This window comes from Schistocerca piceifrons, chromosome 5 (genome assembly GCF_021461385.2).
Source record: "Schistocerca piceifrons isolate TAMUIC-IGC-003096 chromosome 5, iqSchPice1.1, whole genome shotgun sequence".
Taxonomy (NCBI): domain Eukaryota; kingdom Metazoa; phylum Arthropoda; class Insecta; order Orthoptera; family Acrididae; genus Schistocerca; species Schistocerca piceifrons.
In genome coordinates this window covers 489,192,399-489,213,284 of record NC_060142.1, presented here as the reverse complement: position 1 = coordinate 489,213,284, position 20,886 = coordinate 489,192,399, and the positions used below count along the sequence as shown (strand labels likewise).

The 20,886-nt window shown below is 43.8% G+C and overlaps 1 protein-coding gene across 1 annotated transcript in view; it reads right to left on the bottom strand.

The window, feature by feature from the left end:
- Nucleotides 1–8,112: 8,112 nt before the first annotated feature.
- LOC124799099 overlaps nt 8,113–20,886 on the bottom strand; it is a 266,488-nt gene continuing 253,714 nt past the window's right edge. Inside the window, exons 9-10 of the mRNA XM_047262637.1 lie at nt 13,748–14,095; nt 8,113–8,218 (exon numbers count right to left, since the gene is read on the bottom strand). Of these exons, the coding sequence (XP_047118593.1) occupies nt 13,980–14,095 (116 nt within the window). The 3' untranslated portion in view covers nt 8,113–8,218; nt 13,748–13,979. The remainder of the gene's footprint in view (nt 8,219–13,747; nt 14,096–20,886) is intronic.

Here is a 20,886-nt window from a genome sequence, read left to right as displayed (position 1 = left end):
AACGTTCAATAACCAGTCTGAGACGGTAGGTGGCAGCATTATTAGTGTAGGGTAAATACAGCGTGTCACGAAAATTTGGAAATTTGCTGTAAGTCTTATAGGAACAAATTGCAGAGGTCTTCAGTCCCTAAGCTTACACACTACTTAATCTAACTTACGCTATGGACAACACACACCCATGCCCGAAGTAGGGAGGACTCGAACCTCCGACGGGGCGAGCCACGCGGACCGCGACAAGGCGCCCCTGACCGCTCGGCTACCCTGCGCAGCGCGTGTCAGGGAAGAGGGAAAGAGTGCAGTCGTGCGGAGCGATTTATCCAATGTCCAAAAGAGCAAGATGACTAATGTCCGGCCAAAGATGGAAACATTTTCGAAACGGCTAAGTTTGTGAACTATTCATCTGTCGCCGAGGTTATAGTAAACCGCGCATGGCAGAACGGCACTATCCAAAACTAGCGCTGAGGCAACTGCGCTGCAGCGCAGGCCTTGGATGACTGGGGTGAACAACGGCTGCCGAGATGTGTACTGGCTAAGAGACGTGCGACTGTTGAGCAACTGACCAACCAGATGAACCAAGGAATACCAAAACTGTCTGCCTGCAATGCTCGAGCCCTTGCACATTCTGCCAGCTTTATATTTTCTCCATGTCTGAACCACTACACTAAATGACACAGCAGTCGATGTATTTATTAATATCGCTTTTGGAAGAATCAAAACACAGTGTTCTAGTGACGAACCGGTACTCAACGACTGTTCAGCGAACGTTGCTACGAATGAGCCGCCGCAGTACGCCACAAGTTCATGCATGCATGCTGATTGCTGTTCACGGCGGCGAAGGCGGGAATCTGCACGCCAACTGGACGCTCACTGAGTTGTGACAAATGGCCTTTTCTAGATGAATCACGTTATGTTCTCCATCGGACAGACAGCCGTTGGCATGTACGGCGTGAAACGTTTGAAAGCAAGGGATAAGGGAGCGCGTGGTCTAGAGAATGCTTGCGTGGCACTCTATGGGTGTTTTCTTCATTATTGAAGGCACAGTGAATCAACGTTAAGTATGCATCTATCATTGGGGGGGCCACGCTCGCTCCTATATGCTGTTTGTTTTTCCTTGGCGTGATTGAATCAACCAGCTGAACAATGCAACGTATCACATAGCTCGCAATGTGAGAGCAGCAGGATAAATTTACCGTACTCCTCTGGCCACGAAACTCCCCAGGTTTAAGCCCTGCCAGGAATCTTTGGGACTACCTCGACTGGGCTGATCGTGCCACAGATCCTCAACCGAGAAACCTAGCGCACGTCACTGGAGTCGGCATGGCTCCTGATCCCTCTCGTTACCTTCCAGAGCCACTGACTCCGTTTTTGCACCTCGTGCAGCTGTCTGTGGTGCAAAATGAGACTATTCAGACTTTTGACAAGTGTTCACATAAACGTGACTCGACAGTGTATTCTCGAATTTATTGTTATGAATATGGTTTTATCATTATTCTTAATCTTAATATAAAGATTTTAGTAGCTGTAGTTGTTGTCATAAATGTTACTGTAGTAACACAGCCAACAAACTTACAACGGTGTACAATTAACTAAAACTGTGCTAAACAAAGTTCACTGAGCATTGTTTGTATAGGTCTTACAAAGTTTGTGAGGGCCTGAAGTCTTGAATAAAACCGGGCTAAACGGACTAATGCAAAAACAACGAAAATATCATTACAGATGACCGTTGTTGTTGTTGTTGTAGTTTTATGCAGCTCTCCGTGCTGCTCTATACCGTGCGAGCCTCTTCATCTCTGAATCATTACTGCAACCTGTATCCTTCTGAATCTGTTCACTCTTGCTCTCCCTCTACGATTTTTACTTCCCACACTTCCCTCATATAATGAACTGGTAATCACTTGATATCCCAGAATGAGTCTTATTTTGCCCGCATCTCGTGGTCGTGCGGTAGCGTTCTCGCTTCCCACGCCCGGGTTCCCGGGTTCGATTCCCGGCGGGGTCAGGGATTTTCTCTGCCTCGTGATGGCTGGGTGTTGTGTGCTGTCCTTAGGTTAGTTAGGTTTAAGTAGTTCTAAGTTCTAGGGGACTGATGACCATAGATGTTAAGTCCCATAGTGCTCAGAGCCATTTTTTGAGTCTTATTAGCCGAACACTTCTTTTGATCAAATTGTGCGTCAAATTTATTGTCTTTCCAGTTCTGTTCAGTATCTCATTAGTTAGGTGATCGACCCATCTAATCTTCAACATTCTTCTGTAGCAACACATTGAGAGGCGGAATGAGCCCCCTCTCACATTCCTATCTTACTCTGAGTAATTCGATTTGGGGAAGTATAGCCGAGTATGGTCATTACAAGGCTAGTATTGAGAACTCAGAAGATATGAATATTTTCCTCTCTAATTGCATGTGGTGAAAAGTTGCTATTCCTTCACACATGGACTTCCCACACAGCGTCTCTCATCACCCGGGTGGTCCGGTGACAGGCGGGATCTGCTGATCGTGAAAGGGTTAAGCTGACGGGTGTGAGGGAGTCGAATGGATGCTGTCCAGACGCCAACATTGTCATAAGAGCGGGGGCGACACGCCCACAGGGGCCTGAAGGAGCGGCTGCGGCTAAAGGTTCCGTTACTTCGCAGAAACTTAGTGAAAACACTTTCTGACGGGCTACCAGCGAGGCGTGGAAATGACTTGTGTTCCCAGGCAGTCTTGGCGGGCAAATTCCCGCGTTTTCTGCAAAATCATAGCTCTGATTGGCTTGCTCAAGGAATAGCTCTGTGACGTAGCAAAGTCGGCGCAGAAATTGGCGCCAGGTATCTCCATCGGTGGAATAGCATTGCTTCGGCAATAGAGTGGAACTTTCCAGCAGTTTTCGAATTGCTGATTGGCACGTTTAACCATGGCCACTGTTGTGGGGGCGAGAATGTTCTGTGTTCGGCTTGTACGGGTGCTCTTGAGGGAGCCAGCTCTCACCTTTTGGACAGAGTTGGCTACAAGACTGAGCTCTCGCTGCTCTGGACAGCCTGCCTTCCATTGGCTGTCTAATATACTTTCATTCTGTTTGACGAAGTTGCTGAAGTTTCGACTTCAACGTAACTTTCCGAGTACAGTTGGCAATTGAGCGTTCTGCGTACCAGCGGCCTATGTTGTCCGTCTTGAGCAGTTTTGGCTAAAGTTGACTGTATCGGAGTTACTGTGTGACTTCGCTAGTTAAAATCAATCACTGTACCGTCAGTGATTGTGTGGCGAGCATTCTTCGTCTCCCTAAGAGGCACATTTGTATTGATAGGAAATCTTTAGTCTGGAACACCCAGACCAGGATAATTTGTTCCAGGTTATACTCGCGACATTATCATCACCATGACTGGACGTCGAAGCTACCAGCCATCGCTTCCGGCATGCAAGATCGTGACCTTGCAGTTAAGAAGACAGCTAGGTAATGTATGTCCGCAGCATCGGCAGATTAGGGACTTTTGATCTGTCATAATCAGAGCTCAGCAGAGCTCGCCTGTTCCCATTTTTTCTTACGTGGTTTTGTCTTGAGTGTTTATTGTCTGAGTTCTCACTGCTGTAACAGCAATTAATGTTGGGTTGGCTGGTTGTTTCTCTTAATATTTGAGTTGCAAGGAATTGGCTCCACATACCACTTAGTCATACACGTCACAAGCTAGTTTACGGACAACTTCACCCTCACAGCATTTATTTGAGTACCCAATTTGACGTATTGTAAATGTTTCATGTGTGGTGTTTATTATTTTGAGTTTAGTCATAATAAATCAAATTGTTATTTTGGACAGAACTTTCATTCTGTATATCGGTAGAGCAACCCTTTCATTTCTCACCACGTTAATGAAACTTATTTATCAAATTAATTTCTATCAAATTAAATTATTGCAGATGCCAAACTCTTTTCTACTCCACTTGCAGGGTCGATTAGAATCAGTTCGCATTTCTTCTTAATCCATGTGCCACAGCAAAAGTCGGAGTTAGAAAAGGGGGGGGGGGGCTTAGAGCATCATTTCCAAATGAAGATTCTAGAAGAATTTAGTGTTAAATACAATGCTACCCCCGGCACTTCGCAACATTTCAAAAGCTTCCATTCTCTTTTTGTCCAGACTGTCTGTCACTCATGTTTCACTTCCACACAAGGCTACACTCCAGGCAGATACCTTCAGAAAAGGCTTCCTAACATTTAAATCTGTGCTTCACATTAACAAATTTTTCTTCTTCAGAAATGCATTTCTTCTCATTGCAATCTACATTTAATCTTTACTTCGGCCATCATCACTTATTTTGCTGCCTAAATAGCAAAACTTATCGACTACTGTAACTGTCTCATTTAATAGTCTAATTCCCTTGGAACCACGTGATTTAATTCAACTACATTCGATAATACTTGTTCTGTTTTTCTTGATATTCATCTTATATCTTCAAGACAATGTCCATTCCGTTCAACTGCTCTTCCAAGTCCTTTACTCTTTCTAAGAGAATTGCAATATCATCCATAAATCACAATGTTTTTATTTCTTCTTCCTGTACTTAATTACTTCCCCATTTTTTCATTTTTTTTTTTCGTTGCCTTTACTGTTAGCTCAGTGTTCAGACTGAATAACATCGGAGATAGGTAACTATCCTGTTTTACTTCTTTCTCAACCACTGTTTTCGTTGCACGCCTCTCGTTTCTTATAACTGCCGTCTAGTTTCTGTACAAGTTGTCAATAGCCTGATGGAAAACATGTAAGTGACGTAATAGAACATTTAGAAGCAACATGTATGTGGCAAGTCGAACTTCACAGTTCACAGCTTCTATGAAAAGCATCAAATCATTCCCAGCCTGACATTTCATTTTTATGCAAATAACATGTGATGCCAATAGAAGTCATGTGTAGACTGACAAGCATGTTATTTTTTATTAAATCACGAGGATTTAGACGGTGGTGGAGGAGGAGGAGGAGGAGATTAATGTTAAACGTCCCGTCCACAGCGAGGTCATTAGAGACGGAGCAGCCGGCCAGGGTGGCCGAGCGGTTCTAGGCGCTTCAGTACGGAACCGCGCCACCGCTACGGTCGCAGGTTCGAATCCTGCCTCGGGCATGGATGTGTGTGCTGTCCTTAGGTTGGTTAGGTTTAAGTAGTTCTAAGTTCTAGGGGACTGATGACCTCAGAAGTTGGGGCCCATCGTGCTCAGAGCCATTTGAATCATTTGAACCAAGAGACGGAGCACAAGCTAGGATGGGGAAGGAAATCGGCCGTGCCCTTTCAAAGTAACCATCCAGGCATTCGCCTGAAGCGACTTAGGGCAATCACGGAAAACCTAAACCAGGATGGTCGGGCTCTGGTTTGAACCGTCGTCCTCCCGAATGCGATTCCAGTCTGCTAACCACTGCGGCAACTCGATCGATGATTAAGACGGTTACTGTCTAGCTCAAGCCATCTTTATTAATGTCCTTTCTATCTGGCAACTGGGAATTGTATGGAGAATACTCGCTTGCACATTGAAGCCGTGAACAGCCTGCCCTAAGAGAAAGGGAAGTGCAGTGACCGGCACGCTCTGACGCACCGCTCCCAGGGGGCCCTTGGAGCAACTTACGAGCGGAACACCGACTGAAGGCTGAGGTGCTCCTAGCCGATCACAAGGCAGGCAGCGCTGCAAGCGTATTGTTCCATGGGGCGCCGCGTTTGCGGCCACGGCAGTCAGTTACTGAGGAATTTGGAAGGAGAATAAACGCACGTGGTCCTGGCAAATACGCTAAAAAGGTAACCTGTGGAGGCTCACATCCCACGCCATGGGCATTTCACGGTATGTCATTTCGAGCAGTGCTTTTTACACAGAGGGTAAGGGACACTGTGCATTGGCGAACAAGTTTGTGGAAGGCGGGTGAAACTTTCCCATCAGACAGTCCTGAAAGCTACGACTTGCTTCTTATGAAAAAGACACTTACGAAACAGAGTTTCAATTTCTTTTCTTTTTTTTTAACCTTGGATTGATAGTGAAACACATGAGGCTGTGAAGTAGGCCCGCTTCCATATTATTCTCTGAAGGGTGCGAGCGGGAGAAAAGACGATTGGAGATCGAAATTTTCGCAGTCTATAGTGGGAGAATTTAACAGCATAAAAAAATTAAACGATTAGATAGCAGCAAGCGAACTGTGTGTTCATTGATGCGTAGTGTATATTCGAGGGAGACCGTGAGTGAAGCAATCACGGGAGAAGTGTGCTCTAGGAATTCGGTTGGCAGATTTCATTTGAGTAGCAGCTTTTCTTCCCGGCGGCGGACTGCAGCTCTGGCAGCAGATGGCTCTTGGACGGAAGACTTAGACGCAGAGAAATACATTCAGAGCAGACTGGGGTAAAGCATCTACTGCAACACTCAGTAGTCACGTCTACATGCACGTAATGGTGAGAAGGTCTAGCGGTATTAGGAGGTTAGGTTGAAACAAAGTTAAATATTTCCTAACTTTCAGTAAATTCACTCTGACGTTTCGTGACTAGGCGGACAGCCAAGCTCCTCTTTCCGATACGACAATAAAATCACTGTTTCATTTCGCAATTATTTTGTACTGTATTAATACGCCAGGAAGTTGATTTGGACGAATCCCGTTTCCCTGTTAAATTATCTTTCTCAACCGCACCATTGCTCATCGTAACTTAGTTTCATATCTCATTTTTCATGTTTTTGCTGTGTGCTCTATTAGACGTCTCGTAATGTCCTTCGTTAATTCGTGTATGCTAAGAATTGTAATACATATGTTGATTAACTTTGGCAAAGCTTTTGATTTGCAATTAGTAAATACGGGCAAATTATGTAAAACTCCTACCTGGAATTCAGTGTTGCGGCCACTGTTTTACGTTAATAACGTCAGCCAGATCCGTTGCGTAACTTTTAGTTAGCACAGAGTTTTAGGGGAAATCTTCCACTCAGTACTCCTAGACTGGTGTACTTCCATTGGAGGCTCAGATCGGTACTTTGCTATAATTTGGTGTTCTTTTCAAATTGTAGGAGAATCATGTATCGTTGACCTATTTCAGGACAAACAATAATGTTAAACAATTAACCACGACAGTTGTGTTCCGTTTAAAGTATCTTCTGTATTTCTGCCTCTCGTCACAATCGTCTATAACCCATCTCAAGCAATAATCTTATTATCATTACATAATGATGAGAATGTTCTCAAGAAATGAATTCTCGCAGATGTATGTTTCTTGGACACGAACAGCTGCTATATCTCATAGTTTGCCCTCAGAAATATGTTCCAAACGGGAAATTAATTATTAGACAAGGAAGCACTTCCGTTACGTATTTGGGTGTATACGGTGTACATCGGTGTTTTTCGTAGAGCTTGACAGAGATTACTATTTTTTCTATCTTTCTCTTTCCGATTCCTTCTACGTTCTCACGATGAGAACATATGAGTAACAGTAGGATCCAAGATTATGGGTAACAAGTACGAGTCATTATGCTGTTGTTCCTGAGACTGTATACATTTTCTTCCCAACGTCATTGTCGTATCATATTTCATGAATGTTCTTCATTAGTCCTATTCCGATTTCTTCTATATTCGAAATCAGGCTAAAAGTAATTGCATGGGAGGAATGTATTTTCAGAGGTTCAGTACAAGTAAGTATTAGGAATTGTTTGTATCTATCTTTGGATAATATCGTTTCCTTCGTCTACCATACTGCTAGCAGCTAGAAACGTAAGTGTTGGGAAGATGTTTCTTGAGTCTACTGGGATAAAAATACAGATGACGATAGTGAAACGGCAACAAATTGGTGGTACGGCCGTCGCAAAGAGTACTTTATAACTTCATTTGGTACGACTGCGTACTTTCATGTAAAATTTCAGGATACGCAATAAACTAGAGGGTCTCTGAAGAGGAGTCATAGACATGCAGTGCACGTACGGCTGTTAATGGGAGCTCGATAAATAGTTTGGTAGTGTGACAGTCTTAAAATTTTCATCCTTCAGAAACTTTTATATTTATTAAAACACACAGAAGTAGAATATAGAAAAGATTACAAAGAAATGAAACATACATGATCACTCACAACAGACTTAGACACAGTCTCTCGTACGTAGTTACACAAAGTCGTTAATAGAAAATAAGTTATAACATTTGTGTCGCTGTAATACTGCATCCAGACGTGAAGTAATGAACGTGGAAAAACAGCCATCCAATCCAAACTAGTTTCGCTGAATGCACTTCTCAAAGACGTCTCTTCTCCCTGAAAATGAGGAGACTCATAAGTAAATTGATCAAGGAGCGTTTTAAAACTTCCTGTCAGATTAAAACTCGGGACCTTTGCCTTTCCTGGACAAGTGCTGTACCATCTAAGCTGAGCTACCCACGCCCCCCGCTCACAGCTTTACTTCCGAAAGTACCTAGTCTCCTACCTTCCAAATTGGTATTGCCGGAAGTACAGCTGTGAGGACGGGACGTAAGTCGTGCTTTGGTAGCTCAGATGGTTTGTCAATCCTCTGGGCCCGGGTTCGATTCCCGGATGGGTCGGGGAATTTTCTCCGTCCAGGGATTGGGTGTTGTGCTGTCCTCATAATCATCTTACGATCCTCATCGACTGCGGGTCGCCGAAATGGCGTCAAACTGAAAGACCGGCACCCGGCGAACGGCCTGCCCGACGGGGGGCCCTAGCCATACGATTAAATAAATAAATACTAATATATTTCAAAAGCCGGTACGGTAGCTCAGCGTGCTCGGTCAGAGGACTGTGTGCTCTCTGTAGTAAAAAAACTGAGTCAAGGAATCAACGATCAATTTGAACGGATGTCTTGTGACGTCCGCCCAGACCAAACGCAACGAATTATAGCGAAAAGAAAAAAATGTCCAGAGTTCTAGTCTCATTCCGGCACACAGTTTTAATCTGCCAACTGCCAGGAAGTTTCATATAAGCGCATACTCCACTGCAAAGTGAAAATCTCATTCTGGAAAGGTACGTTTTACTTGGTAGTACTATTAAAAGAAGAAGTTTTTCTGGCTACGTTACTTGAAATGGTGGATACTACTTATGCAGTAATTATCGGCTACTTCAGTTGTTCAGTTCCCCACAGCACGTTCAACAATGCACATGTGCTAGTTGCAGTATTATTCGTCGCTCTACGCGACTCTGAAATGATACGGAAACACGTAATAGAATAGCTCGCGCCACAAGCACGTTTTTACAGCCTGACAGAACATGATGTACTCGGTAACACATTGGACAAAGAAAGACTTCCACAATCCATCATTCCATATGTGTTATGTCCTGTACTAATTTCAGTACCGTAAACTGATACATTAGTTCGAAAAGAGTTACTGCTATTAATATTCCGTATTTTACAAAATGCAATTTGTCGTCGACGAGATATCGTTATGTTTCGCGTATTTTTCATTGTTGACAGACAAGTCGGTTCAGCACTTTTCTACAGAGTAATCCCTATACAAAAAGTGTGGCTCCTGAGAGGACATTTCATAGCCTACACCTTAGTGTCATTTACACTGCTGCTCATCACTACTGGGGCACCTTAAAGACGGAAAATAAGGATAAGTTACTTATTGTACGTATACAGCATAATAGGAAGAATAAACGGTTAAATTTGTGGGTGTTTTAGCTTGTGCATTTAGTGCGCAGAGCTAACACCTATTGCAGAGCGACTGGTATAACAGCTGGGTATCGAGTCGAATTAGAGCTTGGATGGGAGATACTGGCACATCAACCCATGCCGCTTTAACTCTATGACAGATTGGTGAATTATAGTGGCTCCCAATTGGTATTGTACGAGGTAAGTAATGCAACATTTTATTTGTCAGTCAGTTTCGTTTGAAAAATTTCGCCTATAGTTTCATGTAGTTGTGGCAGCATATTGTTGTTGTTGTGGTCTTCAGTCCTGGGACTGGTTGGATGCAGCTCTCCATGCTACTCTATCCTGTGCAAGATTCTCCATCTCCCAGTACTTACTGCAACCTACATCCTTATGAATCTGCTTAGTGTATTCATCTCTTGGCCTCCCTCTACGATTTTTACCCTCCACGCTGCCCTCCAACGCTAAATTTGTGATCCCCTGTTGCCTCAGAACATGTCCTACCGACCGGTCCCTTCTTCTTGTCAGGTTGTGCCACAAACTCCTCTTCTCCCCAATTCTATTCAATACCTCCCCATTAGTTATATGATCTACCCACCTCATTTTCAGCATTCTTCTGTAGCACCACATTTCGAAAGCTTCTATTCTCTTCTTGTCCAAACTATTTATCGTCCACGTTTCACTTCCATACATGGCTACATTCCACACAAATACTTTCACAAACGACTTCCTGACACTTAAATCTATATTCGATGTTAACAAGTTTCTCTTCTTCAGAAACGCTTTCCTTGCCATTGCCAGTCTACATTTTATATCTTCTCTACTTCGACCATCATCAGTTATTTTGCTCCCCATATAGCAAAACTCCTTTACTACATTAAGCCTCTCATTTCCTAATCTAATTCCCTCAGCATCACCAGACTAAATTCGAGTACATTCCATTATCCTCGTTTTGCTTTTGTTGATGTTCATCTTGTATCCTCCTTTCAAGACACTGTCCATTCCGTTCAACTGCTCTTCCAAGTCCTTTGCTGTCTCTGTCAGAATTACAATGTCATCGGAAAACCTCAAAGTTTTTATTTCTTCTCCATGGAAATTAATACCTACTCCGAATTTTTCTTTTGTTTCCTTTACTGATTGCTCAATATTGACTAACATCGCGGAGTGGCTACAACCCTGCCTCACTCCCTTCCCAACCACTGCTTCCCTTTCGTGCCCCTCGACTCTTATAACTGCCATCTGGTTTCTGTACAAATTGTAAATAGCCTTTCGCTCCCTGTATTTTACCCCTGCCACCTTAGAATTTGAAAGAGAGTATTCCAGTCAACATTGTCAAAAACTTTCTCTAAGTCTACGAATGCTAGAAACGTAGGTTTGCCTTTTCTTAATCTTTCTTTTAAGATAAGTCGTAAGATCAGTATTGCCTCACGTGTTCCAACATTGCTACGGAATCCAAACTGATCTTCCCCGAGGTCGGCTTCTAACAGTTTTTCCATTCGTCTGTAAAGAATTCGCGTTAGTATTTTGCAGCTGTGACTTATTAAACTGATAGTTCGGTAATTTTCACATCTGTCAACACCTGCTTTCTTTGAGATTGAAATTATTATATTCTTCTGAAAGTCTGATGGTATTTCGCCTGTCTCATACATCTTGCTCAACAGATGGTAGAGGTTTGTCATGACTGGCTGGCCCAAGGCCGTCAGTAGTTCTAAGGGAATGTTGTCTACTCCCGGGGCCTTGTTTCGACTCAGGCGGCGTATACGTATCCTAAAATGAGGTTTGTAATGGAGGTGCGTTCCAAGCAGAGAGCCGCCATTGGGTTTCTTTTGGTGGAAAACCAGAGCATAGTAAATATTCGTAGGCGCTTGCCGAATGTCTACGCAGACCCGACAGTGAACAAAAGCACGGTGAGTCGCAATAAGGTCGCTCAGACCTGGCCGATCTCCCGCGTGCCGACCGGCCGCACAAAGCTGTGACTCCTACAACGGTGGAACGTGCGGACACTCTTATTCGTGGTGTGTCAACGGATCACAATGAAACACAAAACTGCACAAGTGTACGTCTACGTTGGAAGTAGGGATACACTCGTTCCCCAGCTGCACTCAAAGATGTGTACCTACGGATTGCGGCTCGGAGGAACCCTGACAGCAATGCCACCATGCAGCCACAGGACGTCGTGTTGCGACTCAAACTGTGCGCAATAGGCTGCATGATGCGCAACTTCACTCCTGATGTCCATGGCGAGGTCCATCTTTGCAACCACGACACCATGCAGCGCCGTAGATGGGCCGAACAACATACCGAATGGACGGTTCAGGATTGGCATCATTCTCTTCACCGATGAGTGTCACATATGCCTTCAACCAGACAATCGTGGGAGACGTGTTTGGAGGCAACACAGTCAGGCTGAACCCCTTAGACACACTGTCCAGCGAGTGTAGCAACGTGGAGGATCCCTGATGTTTTGGCGTGGCATTATGCGGGGGCGACGTATGCCGCTGGTGGTCATGGATGGCGCCGTAACGGCTGTACGATACGTGAAAAGCATCCTCCGACCAATAGTGCAACCATATCGGCAGCACATTGGCGAGGTGTTCTTCTTCATGGTCGACAGTTCGCGCCCCCATCGTGCACATCCTGTGAATGACTTCCTTCACGATAACGATCTCGCTCGATTAGAGTGGTCAGAATGTTCTCCAGACATGAGCCATATCGTACATGCCTGGAATAAATTGAAAAGGGCTGTTTATGTACGACGTGACCAACCAACCACTCTGAGGGATCTACGCCGAACCACCGTTGGAGAGTGGGACAATCTGGACCAACAGTGCCTTTATAAACTTTTGGATAATATGCCACGTCGAATAGAGGCATGCATCAATGCAAGGAGACGTGCTACTGGTATTAGAAGTATCGGTGTGCACAGCAAACTGGACCATCATCCCTCCATACGGAGGTACAACATGCAATGTATGGTTTTCATGAGCAATAAAAAGGGCGGAAATGATGTTTATGTTGATCTCTGTTCCAATTTTCTGTACAGTTTCCGAAACTCTGGGAACCGAGGTGACGCAAATCTCTATTTGATGTGTGTATGTTTGGATCATGCGACAGAGGTGGCCTCGAAACAGAACAATTATTATACTTCTATTCACCATTGTACTTGGCGCAGATCACGAGAAACATGTGCAGATTGGTTCTGACCCATCATGTTGAAGGTATGTCAAGACAGTTATTTACAACATCACGGGAAATACGCGGGAAGCTATAAAGTTAAGCCGTCCCGTAAGTACACTGGAAAGCTCTGTCAATGGTTCTCCACTACTACAGTGTAGCAGCTCTCATTGGCTGAAGCATGACTAAGTTCTCCATCTATGGTGAAACAGACAAATTCAAGGAAAATCACATACGCAAGAAGGAAAGTATCAACCATACAACGCAGTTTCACCCACTGACTCGACGCAACGCTGAAGATAGCAGGAAGAGGAGCTTGAACTTGGTGTGAATTGTTTCCTTATTATTTTCTACACATTGTTATGTCTACCATATGCGTTAGCTGCTATATGAATGCATTACACTGTACAAACAATGATTCCTAACGTCTCGCATCCGAGTGGCAGTGGTATATCAAAGTTCTTTTAGCTTCGTAACTTCCAAATCCTTCCTTTACGAGTCAAGTACTTTTTTTTCTAACTGATACTGTTCTCATCCCTGAGTGATTACATATAAATGGGAAACAGCCGCTATCTTACAAATGTCAGCAGGGAATAGAAATAAAGTGTGAGGAATCTACGTGAGACAGCGTGGAGTCATCTGCTACACGTGTGGTTCGTATGTGTTGCTGGGCTAGGTATACCCACCATAAATGTTTTTCATGCAAAATTATCATATTTGGTTTTTTTTCAATCAAAAGAGCTATTTCATCTAATAAACCGATGCTAGCGATTCTCATGCATATGACGTGCACTCAGATTTATTAGTCAGTGCTACCGAAAGTTTGAAATTCAATGTTCTTGCACTGCAACATCTCTCAAAAGACGCAGTATTTCTGTGATAAGGAACAACCTCACTGTTCATTGGAAAAATTCGTTAGTCGTTTCAGGGTTGTGCTTAATTTACAACAGCAGAAGATCTTAAAATTTTCGTGTGACACTACGTTGAGTGAAGATGAAACTCACCTCTTTAGGAATATGTTGAGGTTCTCCAGCCAGTGATTTACTCGAATATTATCGCCGCTCTGTCCGATGGTAGTTCAAAAATCCACCACACATTTCCAGTGGTTTATTTGTGGTGGGATGATTGGTGGAAGGACGCACTCAGATCACGTTCACAGATTTAGTGACAACAGCCCTCCCAAACTGTGGCCAGCACCTCCGATGCTACGAGGGCTTGCACTGTCGTGAATTGGCGTCATCGACTAAGTTCCCTCAAGATGGCAATTATTATACTAGCGGCAAGATGCCTAACCGGCGACGGATGAAACCCGGAGGATGCTTCTTGCTTCTGTATGGCTGCTGTGTTGTCACCTGCAAAAGAAATAATAATTAGTGCAAAGTATGATGGAACAGTAAGGGAACTGTTATTCATTTGGAATTCAGCAGCAAGTAACTAGCTTCGCGACAGCAAATATTACTGGTTCACCATACAGAAAAAAACCAGTACACAGATGTACAAACAGAACTGATTCGCTATGTTCTGATCTGCACATCTACATTTACATCCACATCTACGTGATCACTCTGCTATTCAAAATAAAGTGCTTGGCAAAGGGTTCAATGAACCATCTTCAAGCTGTGTCTCTACCGTTCCTCTCTCGTACGGCTTGCCCGAAAAAAACGAGCACTTAAATTTTTCTGTGCGAGCCCTGATTTCTCTTATTTTATCTTGATGATCATTTCTCCCTAAGTAGGTGGGTGCCAACAGTATGTTTTCGCAATCGGAGGAGAAAACTGGTGATTGAATTTTCATGAGAAGATCCCGTCGCAACGGAAAACGCCTTTGTTTTCATGATCGCCACTCCAATTCACGTATCATATCTGTGACACTATCTCCCCTGATTCGTGACAATACAGAACGAGTTGCCCTTCTTTGTACTTTTTCGATGTCATCTGTCAGTCCCACCTGATGCGGATCATACACCGGACAGCAATACTCCAGAACAGGGCGGACAAGCGTGGTGTACGCAGTCTCTTTAGTAGACCTGTTCCACCATCAAAGTGTTCTGCCAATGGATCGCAGTCTTTGGTTTGCAATACCCACAACATTATCTGTGTGATTATTCTAATATAAGTTATTTGTAATTGTAAGCCCTATATATGTAGTTTAATTTAAAGCCTTCAGATCTGAGTGACTTATCGCGTAATCGAAATTTAGCGGATTTCTTTTAGTACTCATGTGATAACCTGACACTTTTCTTTATTCAGGGTCAATTACCATTTTTCGCACCACACAGATATCTTATCTAAATCATTTTGCAATTCGTTTTGGACATCTATTGGCTTTACAAGACGGTAAATGACAGCATCATCTGCAAACAATCTAAGACGGCTACTCAGGTTGTCTCCTATGTCGTTAATATAGATCAGGAAAAGTAGAGGGCCTATAACACTTCATTGGGGAACGCCGGATATTACTTCTGTTTTACTCGATGACTTTCCGTCTATTACTACGCACTGTGACCTTTGTAACAGGAAATTTCGAATCCAGTCGACAACTGAGGCGATATTCCATAGGCACGCAGTTTGGTTAGAAGTCGCTTGTGAGGAACGGTGTCGAAAGCCTTATGGAAATCTAAAAAATGGAATCAATTTGATATCCCCTGTTGAGAGCACTCATTACTTCACGAATATAAAGAGCTAGTTGTGTTTCACAAGAACGACGTTTTCTGAATCCGTGGAGACTATGTGTCAATAAACCGTTTTCTTCGTGGTATTTCATATGTTCCAAAACCCTACTGCAAATCGATGTTAGTGATATGGCTTAGGAACCAGTACAGAAAATTGGAATCGAGATCAACGTAAGCATCATTTCCACCCTTTTTATTGCTCAGTAAAACCACACATTGCATGTTGTACCACCATACAGCGAGACCTTCAGAGGTGGTGGTCTAGGTTGCTGTACACACCGGTACCTGTAGTACCCAGTAGCACTTCCTCTTGCGTTGATGCATGCCTGTAATCGTCGTGGCATGCTATCCACAAGTTCATCAAGGCACTGTTGGCCCACATTATCCCACTCCTCAATGGCAATTCGTCGCAGATCCCACAGAGTGGTTGGTGGGTCACGTCGTGTTCCATTGATAGCTTCGTTTTTTAATCAACTAAATGACTATTTGCCTTGGTGTTCGAGGCATCTAACCCACGCTTGTGCCATGGAAACACGTTAGAATCCTTAACGTACAAGAAATTTTCACTTCCAATGTTTGGCGAGAAAGGAGAAGAGTGTGGCAGCATAGTGTTACTGATTACCAGATCTCAGTACCCTAGGTAAAATCCTAATCTCCCTGTAACTGAGGGTATATGACGCTGTTGACAGTAATCCGTTCGTCTGTTAAGGACGTTAAGTTCGGAGGACTTTGATGTTAGTCAACAGGAATACGATCTTGTTTGTTGGCACTGGATACTCATTCTTCCTCTTTGTTCAGACAAACATGACACCTAATGTCTACACTGTATAACTACACTTAAAAATGAGTTTGCACGAGTCATATTTTACGGCAGTGTGTGGCAACAATCGTGTTGTCGTGTGTTGCTGCATAGCCGGGCAATACTCCTGATGAGCAGGCTGTTGCAGGTAGTTGCGAGGTACAATCGACGTGCTGGCGGTTTTTTCCACCAAGGTTGGAAAAAGAAGAGATGAAGATTACTGTTTAACGTACCGTCGATAACGTTAGAACACAGCTCGGATTAGAGTAGAATGTACGAGAGTAGGAAATGGGCTGTGTCCATTCAAAGTAAATATTCTGGCATTTCCCTGGCGTGATTTCAGGAAATCAGGGAAAACATAAATCTGGCTGGACGGATGGGGATTTGAACCGTCGTCCTTCTGAATGAGAGTCCATTGTGCTAACCACTGCGCCAACTCGCTCGATGCGAAAGTTGGAGAATATTTTGCATGGCCAGATCATATCAACCTCTATTCTTGCCTCTAAATGATTCCTTCTCCACAGTCTGCCTGCTTAGCTGAGTGCTTGTGTGCTTGCCCACTATGCAGCGAGCCCGGGTTCGATTTCCGGTCGGGTTGGAGATTTTCTCCGCTCGTAGACTGGATGTTGTGTTGGCCACATCATCACTTTATCTTTAGCGGCACGAAAGTCGCCCAGTTTGGCGTCATCTCAAAGAAGTCTTGCAAAACGGCGGCCGAACTTCAGAAGAGAACCTCCCGGTCAGCAATGCCACACTATTATTTCATTGAATTTTCCTCTCCACATTCCTGCTTCCCTACTCTCGTGCCAACACTGCTGCATTATGACGTCACGCGTAGTAAGCTTTGAAACAATGTTATTTCGCTTCAGTTCGAAAGATGGCGCACACACGTAGATGCATTCGAGTTCTTCGTTCTTTATGGAAATGTAAAAGCAGATAAACGAAAGAATCGTGAATACGAGGAATGTGATACGTACACAAACGACCAGAGCTGTGGGACATAGAAAGTAATAGATACAAAGCCCGAAATCAGAAAGACGACATTCTCGCTACTCCCTTCGGGTTAAAAGAGCTGCAGCAGTGCATCGTAACTGTTTTCTACACGAGTTATTAAAACTTCGAAGCTTTTTTGGTGCTGCTGTGTTTCTGACAAGAAACTTGCAAACTGTTGTATTTATATCGAATCTTTGTACACTCTAAGTCAAAAAAACGATGCACCACGAAAGAATTATTCTAATGGGACGGAGACAGATAGATCTCATGTACAAACAAATTATCATAATTTCAGAAAAATTGTATGATTTTTTCAAGAGAAAGAGCTTCACACATTGAGCAAGTCAGTAACGCGTTGATCCACCTCTGGTGCTTATGCATACGCTTACTCGCATACGCTTGACATTGATTGAAAGAGTTGTTGGGTGTCTTTATCAGGGATATAGTGCCAAATTCTGTCCAACTAGGGTGTTAGATGGCCAAACCCCCGAGCTCGTTGTAGGGCCCTCCCTATAATGCTCCGCCGGCCGGAGTAGCCGTGCGGTTCTAGGCGCTACAGTCTGGAGCCGAGCGACCGCTACGGTCGCAGGTTCGAATCCTGCCTCGGGCATGGATGTGTGTGATGTCCTTAGGTTAGTTTGGATTAATTAGGTCTTAGTTCTAGGCGACTGATGACCTCAGAAATTAAGTCGCATAGTGCTCAGAGCCATTTGAGCCTATAATGCTTCAAACTTTCTCAACTAGGGAGAGATACGGCGACCGTGCTGGCCAAGGTAGGGTTTGGGAAGCATAAAGACGAGCAGCAGAAACTCTTGCCGTGTTTGGGCCGGCATTATCTTGATGAAATGTAAGTCCAGGATGGCTTGCTATGAAGATATGTCTGAACACCCCCCTGACAACGGTGGGATAGCAACCTGACTTTCGCCTACCATACGGCCCGACAACCAAGAGTGATGATCTAGGGTGCAATTGAGTTTCATAGCGGGACACCTTTGGTTATCATCCGCTGCAGTCTTACAGTACCGAGATACGTCGACGATGTTCTGCGCCCCGTTTTGTTGCCTTTCATGACAAACCATCCTAGGCTTACATTTCAGCAAGATAACGCCCGTCCGCACACGGCGAGAGTTTCTGCAGCTTGTCTTCGTGCTTCTCAATCCGTACCTTGGCCAGCAATGTTACCGGATCTCTTCGTAATGGAGAACGTTTGGAGCATTATTGGCAGGGCCCTCCAACCAGCTTGGGATTTTGACGATCTAACACGCCAATTGAACAGAATTTGGCACGACATCCCTCAGCAGAACATCCAATAACTCTGTTAATCAATGCCAAGCCGAATATCTACTTGCGTAAGGGCCAGAGGCGGCCCAATGCATGACTTGCTCAATTTTTGAAGCTCGTTCTCTTGAATAAATTATCCAACTTTTCTGAAATTGTAATTATTTTTTCGTCTGCACATGTGCATACATCACATCTACCGACTTCCTTACCATTCGGATATTTCTCTCGTCGTCAACCATTTCTTTTCTCTTTTGTCTTACAGTGTATATATAGGTTTTCACGTCCGTTATCGCTGGTCGCAGATGTATCTCATTTATAGGATTCGTAGTTCTTTTTGTTCATCCGCGGACCACAATCAGATATTAGCAACGATATTTGAGTGCTATTTCAAACTAACTGAATGAATTCCTCAAGTATTTTCACCACATTTTCGGCTATACTGATACAAGAAGGAGCTGTGTTGTGCAGACCTCTTTAATCCTCCATTCCGTAACGTCTTTTTAATTTTTGGACCATCATTTTTACAGGGTGACAATTATTTGACTATATGCAATACAATCGTCATAACTTCTGAACGGTTTGGGTTATGACATTCAAACTGTACAGTTAGCCACGGGGCACGATGGGAATCAGTATGAGAATTGTTGTTTGGTTTAACGACGAAGCCCACTTTTATTTGGATGGGTTCGTCTGTATGCAAAATTGGTGCAATTGTGGGAATGAGAATCTGCATTTCGCTATCGTGAAGAGTCTTCACCCTCAACGGCTGACTGTGTGGTGTGCAATGTCCAGTCACGGAATAATCGGTGCGATATTTCGTGATTGCACGGTGACTACCGAACGATTCGTGAAGGTTTTCTCATCCCATTATTCAAAGTGGCCCTGTTTTCGACAAGATGTGCTTCATGCAAGATGAAGCTCGACCCCATCGAAGCAGAGAGTCTTTGATGTCGTGGAGGAGCACTGGGGACTGAATTCTGTTTCTGGAGTACCCAGAGGCAGCTGGCATGGGCCTCGATTGGCAGCCAATCCTCCGGTTCTGAGGAGCTATATTAAAGACAAGGTGTACAGCAAGAACCCCAAAACGATTGCTGAGCTGAAAATAGCCATTAGCTGAAAATAGCCATTACGAGGTCATCGAATGCACCGATGTTCCGACACTTGATGGATCTGTGCCACATCATCGTCAATGATGGCGGGCATGTCGAACATGTCATAACCTAAATCCGAATATCCATAGTGACGTTTACATGTTGAATTAAGTGTTGCCCCGCCGTAGTTTGTAACCAATTTACTTTTTTTTCATATAATACAGCAATTCTCATTTTGTATGTATGTTTTTTGATCAGCGGCGGTCTGCAACGAAGCAAACACAGACAGTTCTCGAAAATTATCTGTTCACTCAGTAATAAAACCTCGGATATGTCCTCTACAAATAAGTTACAAATATATACAGGGTGAGTCACTAACTAGTGCCACCTAGAATAACTCCGGAAGTGTGATGGTAGCTGAAACGTTTGTGGGACATACGTTGTGTGGGACAAGGGGGCCATAATATCACGTTGGTTTTTTGTTGCTAGGTGGGGGTCGCGTCACAGATATGAAGCTCAATTTGGTTTTCTAAAATGGGATGCTATAGTTTGGTACTTATTTTCTGATAGCGGCTATCGAGACGAATTCAATTATGTGTAACAGTAAGGTCTTTGAAGGTCAACGAAGGTCAAAATGATGGCATGAACGTCCATTTACGGAGGGTGTTCGAAGTGTGACCACTGGTATCAATGAAATGCTGCAATCTTCTCATCATGGATTGAGTGGTATTCCTTATTATTTCGGCACTTATCGAAGCACATGCACTAACAGTTCTCTCTCGTATATCGTGCAAATAGTAAATTATCGCTGAAAACGGCGTATCCATCTAACGTGCCGTTGACATATAAACACCATTCGACGGTTTCGCAATACAACACAAATAGGAACGATAATACTAGTATCGTAGCGTCAAGCGATTGTGAATGATGTATTCCTTCGAAGAACAAGTCGATATGCTTCTCATTTACGGAGAATGCCAACGAAATTCAGTGAGAACTAGCGACTTAAACGCTGCAAGATGTCCTCAACGTACTCACCCTACACGTCGTACATTTAAATATCTGTTTGATAAATTGAGAAAAACTTTAACGCATCAGAAACATATTCGTCAAAGGAAAGTTCCTAACGCGGAAACGGAAATTGGTACTCTTGCCACTATGGTTCGAGACCCTTTCCTTAGTTCGCGTCAAATCGCAAGGGAATCTGGCATGAGCCAGAATAGTGTTGTTCGTGTTCTGCCTCGCCATAAATGTCATCCTTTCCATATCAGTCTTCACCAAGAATTAACTGGTACTGGATGTATGCGT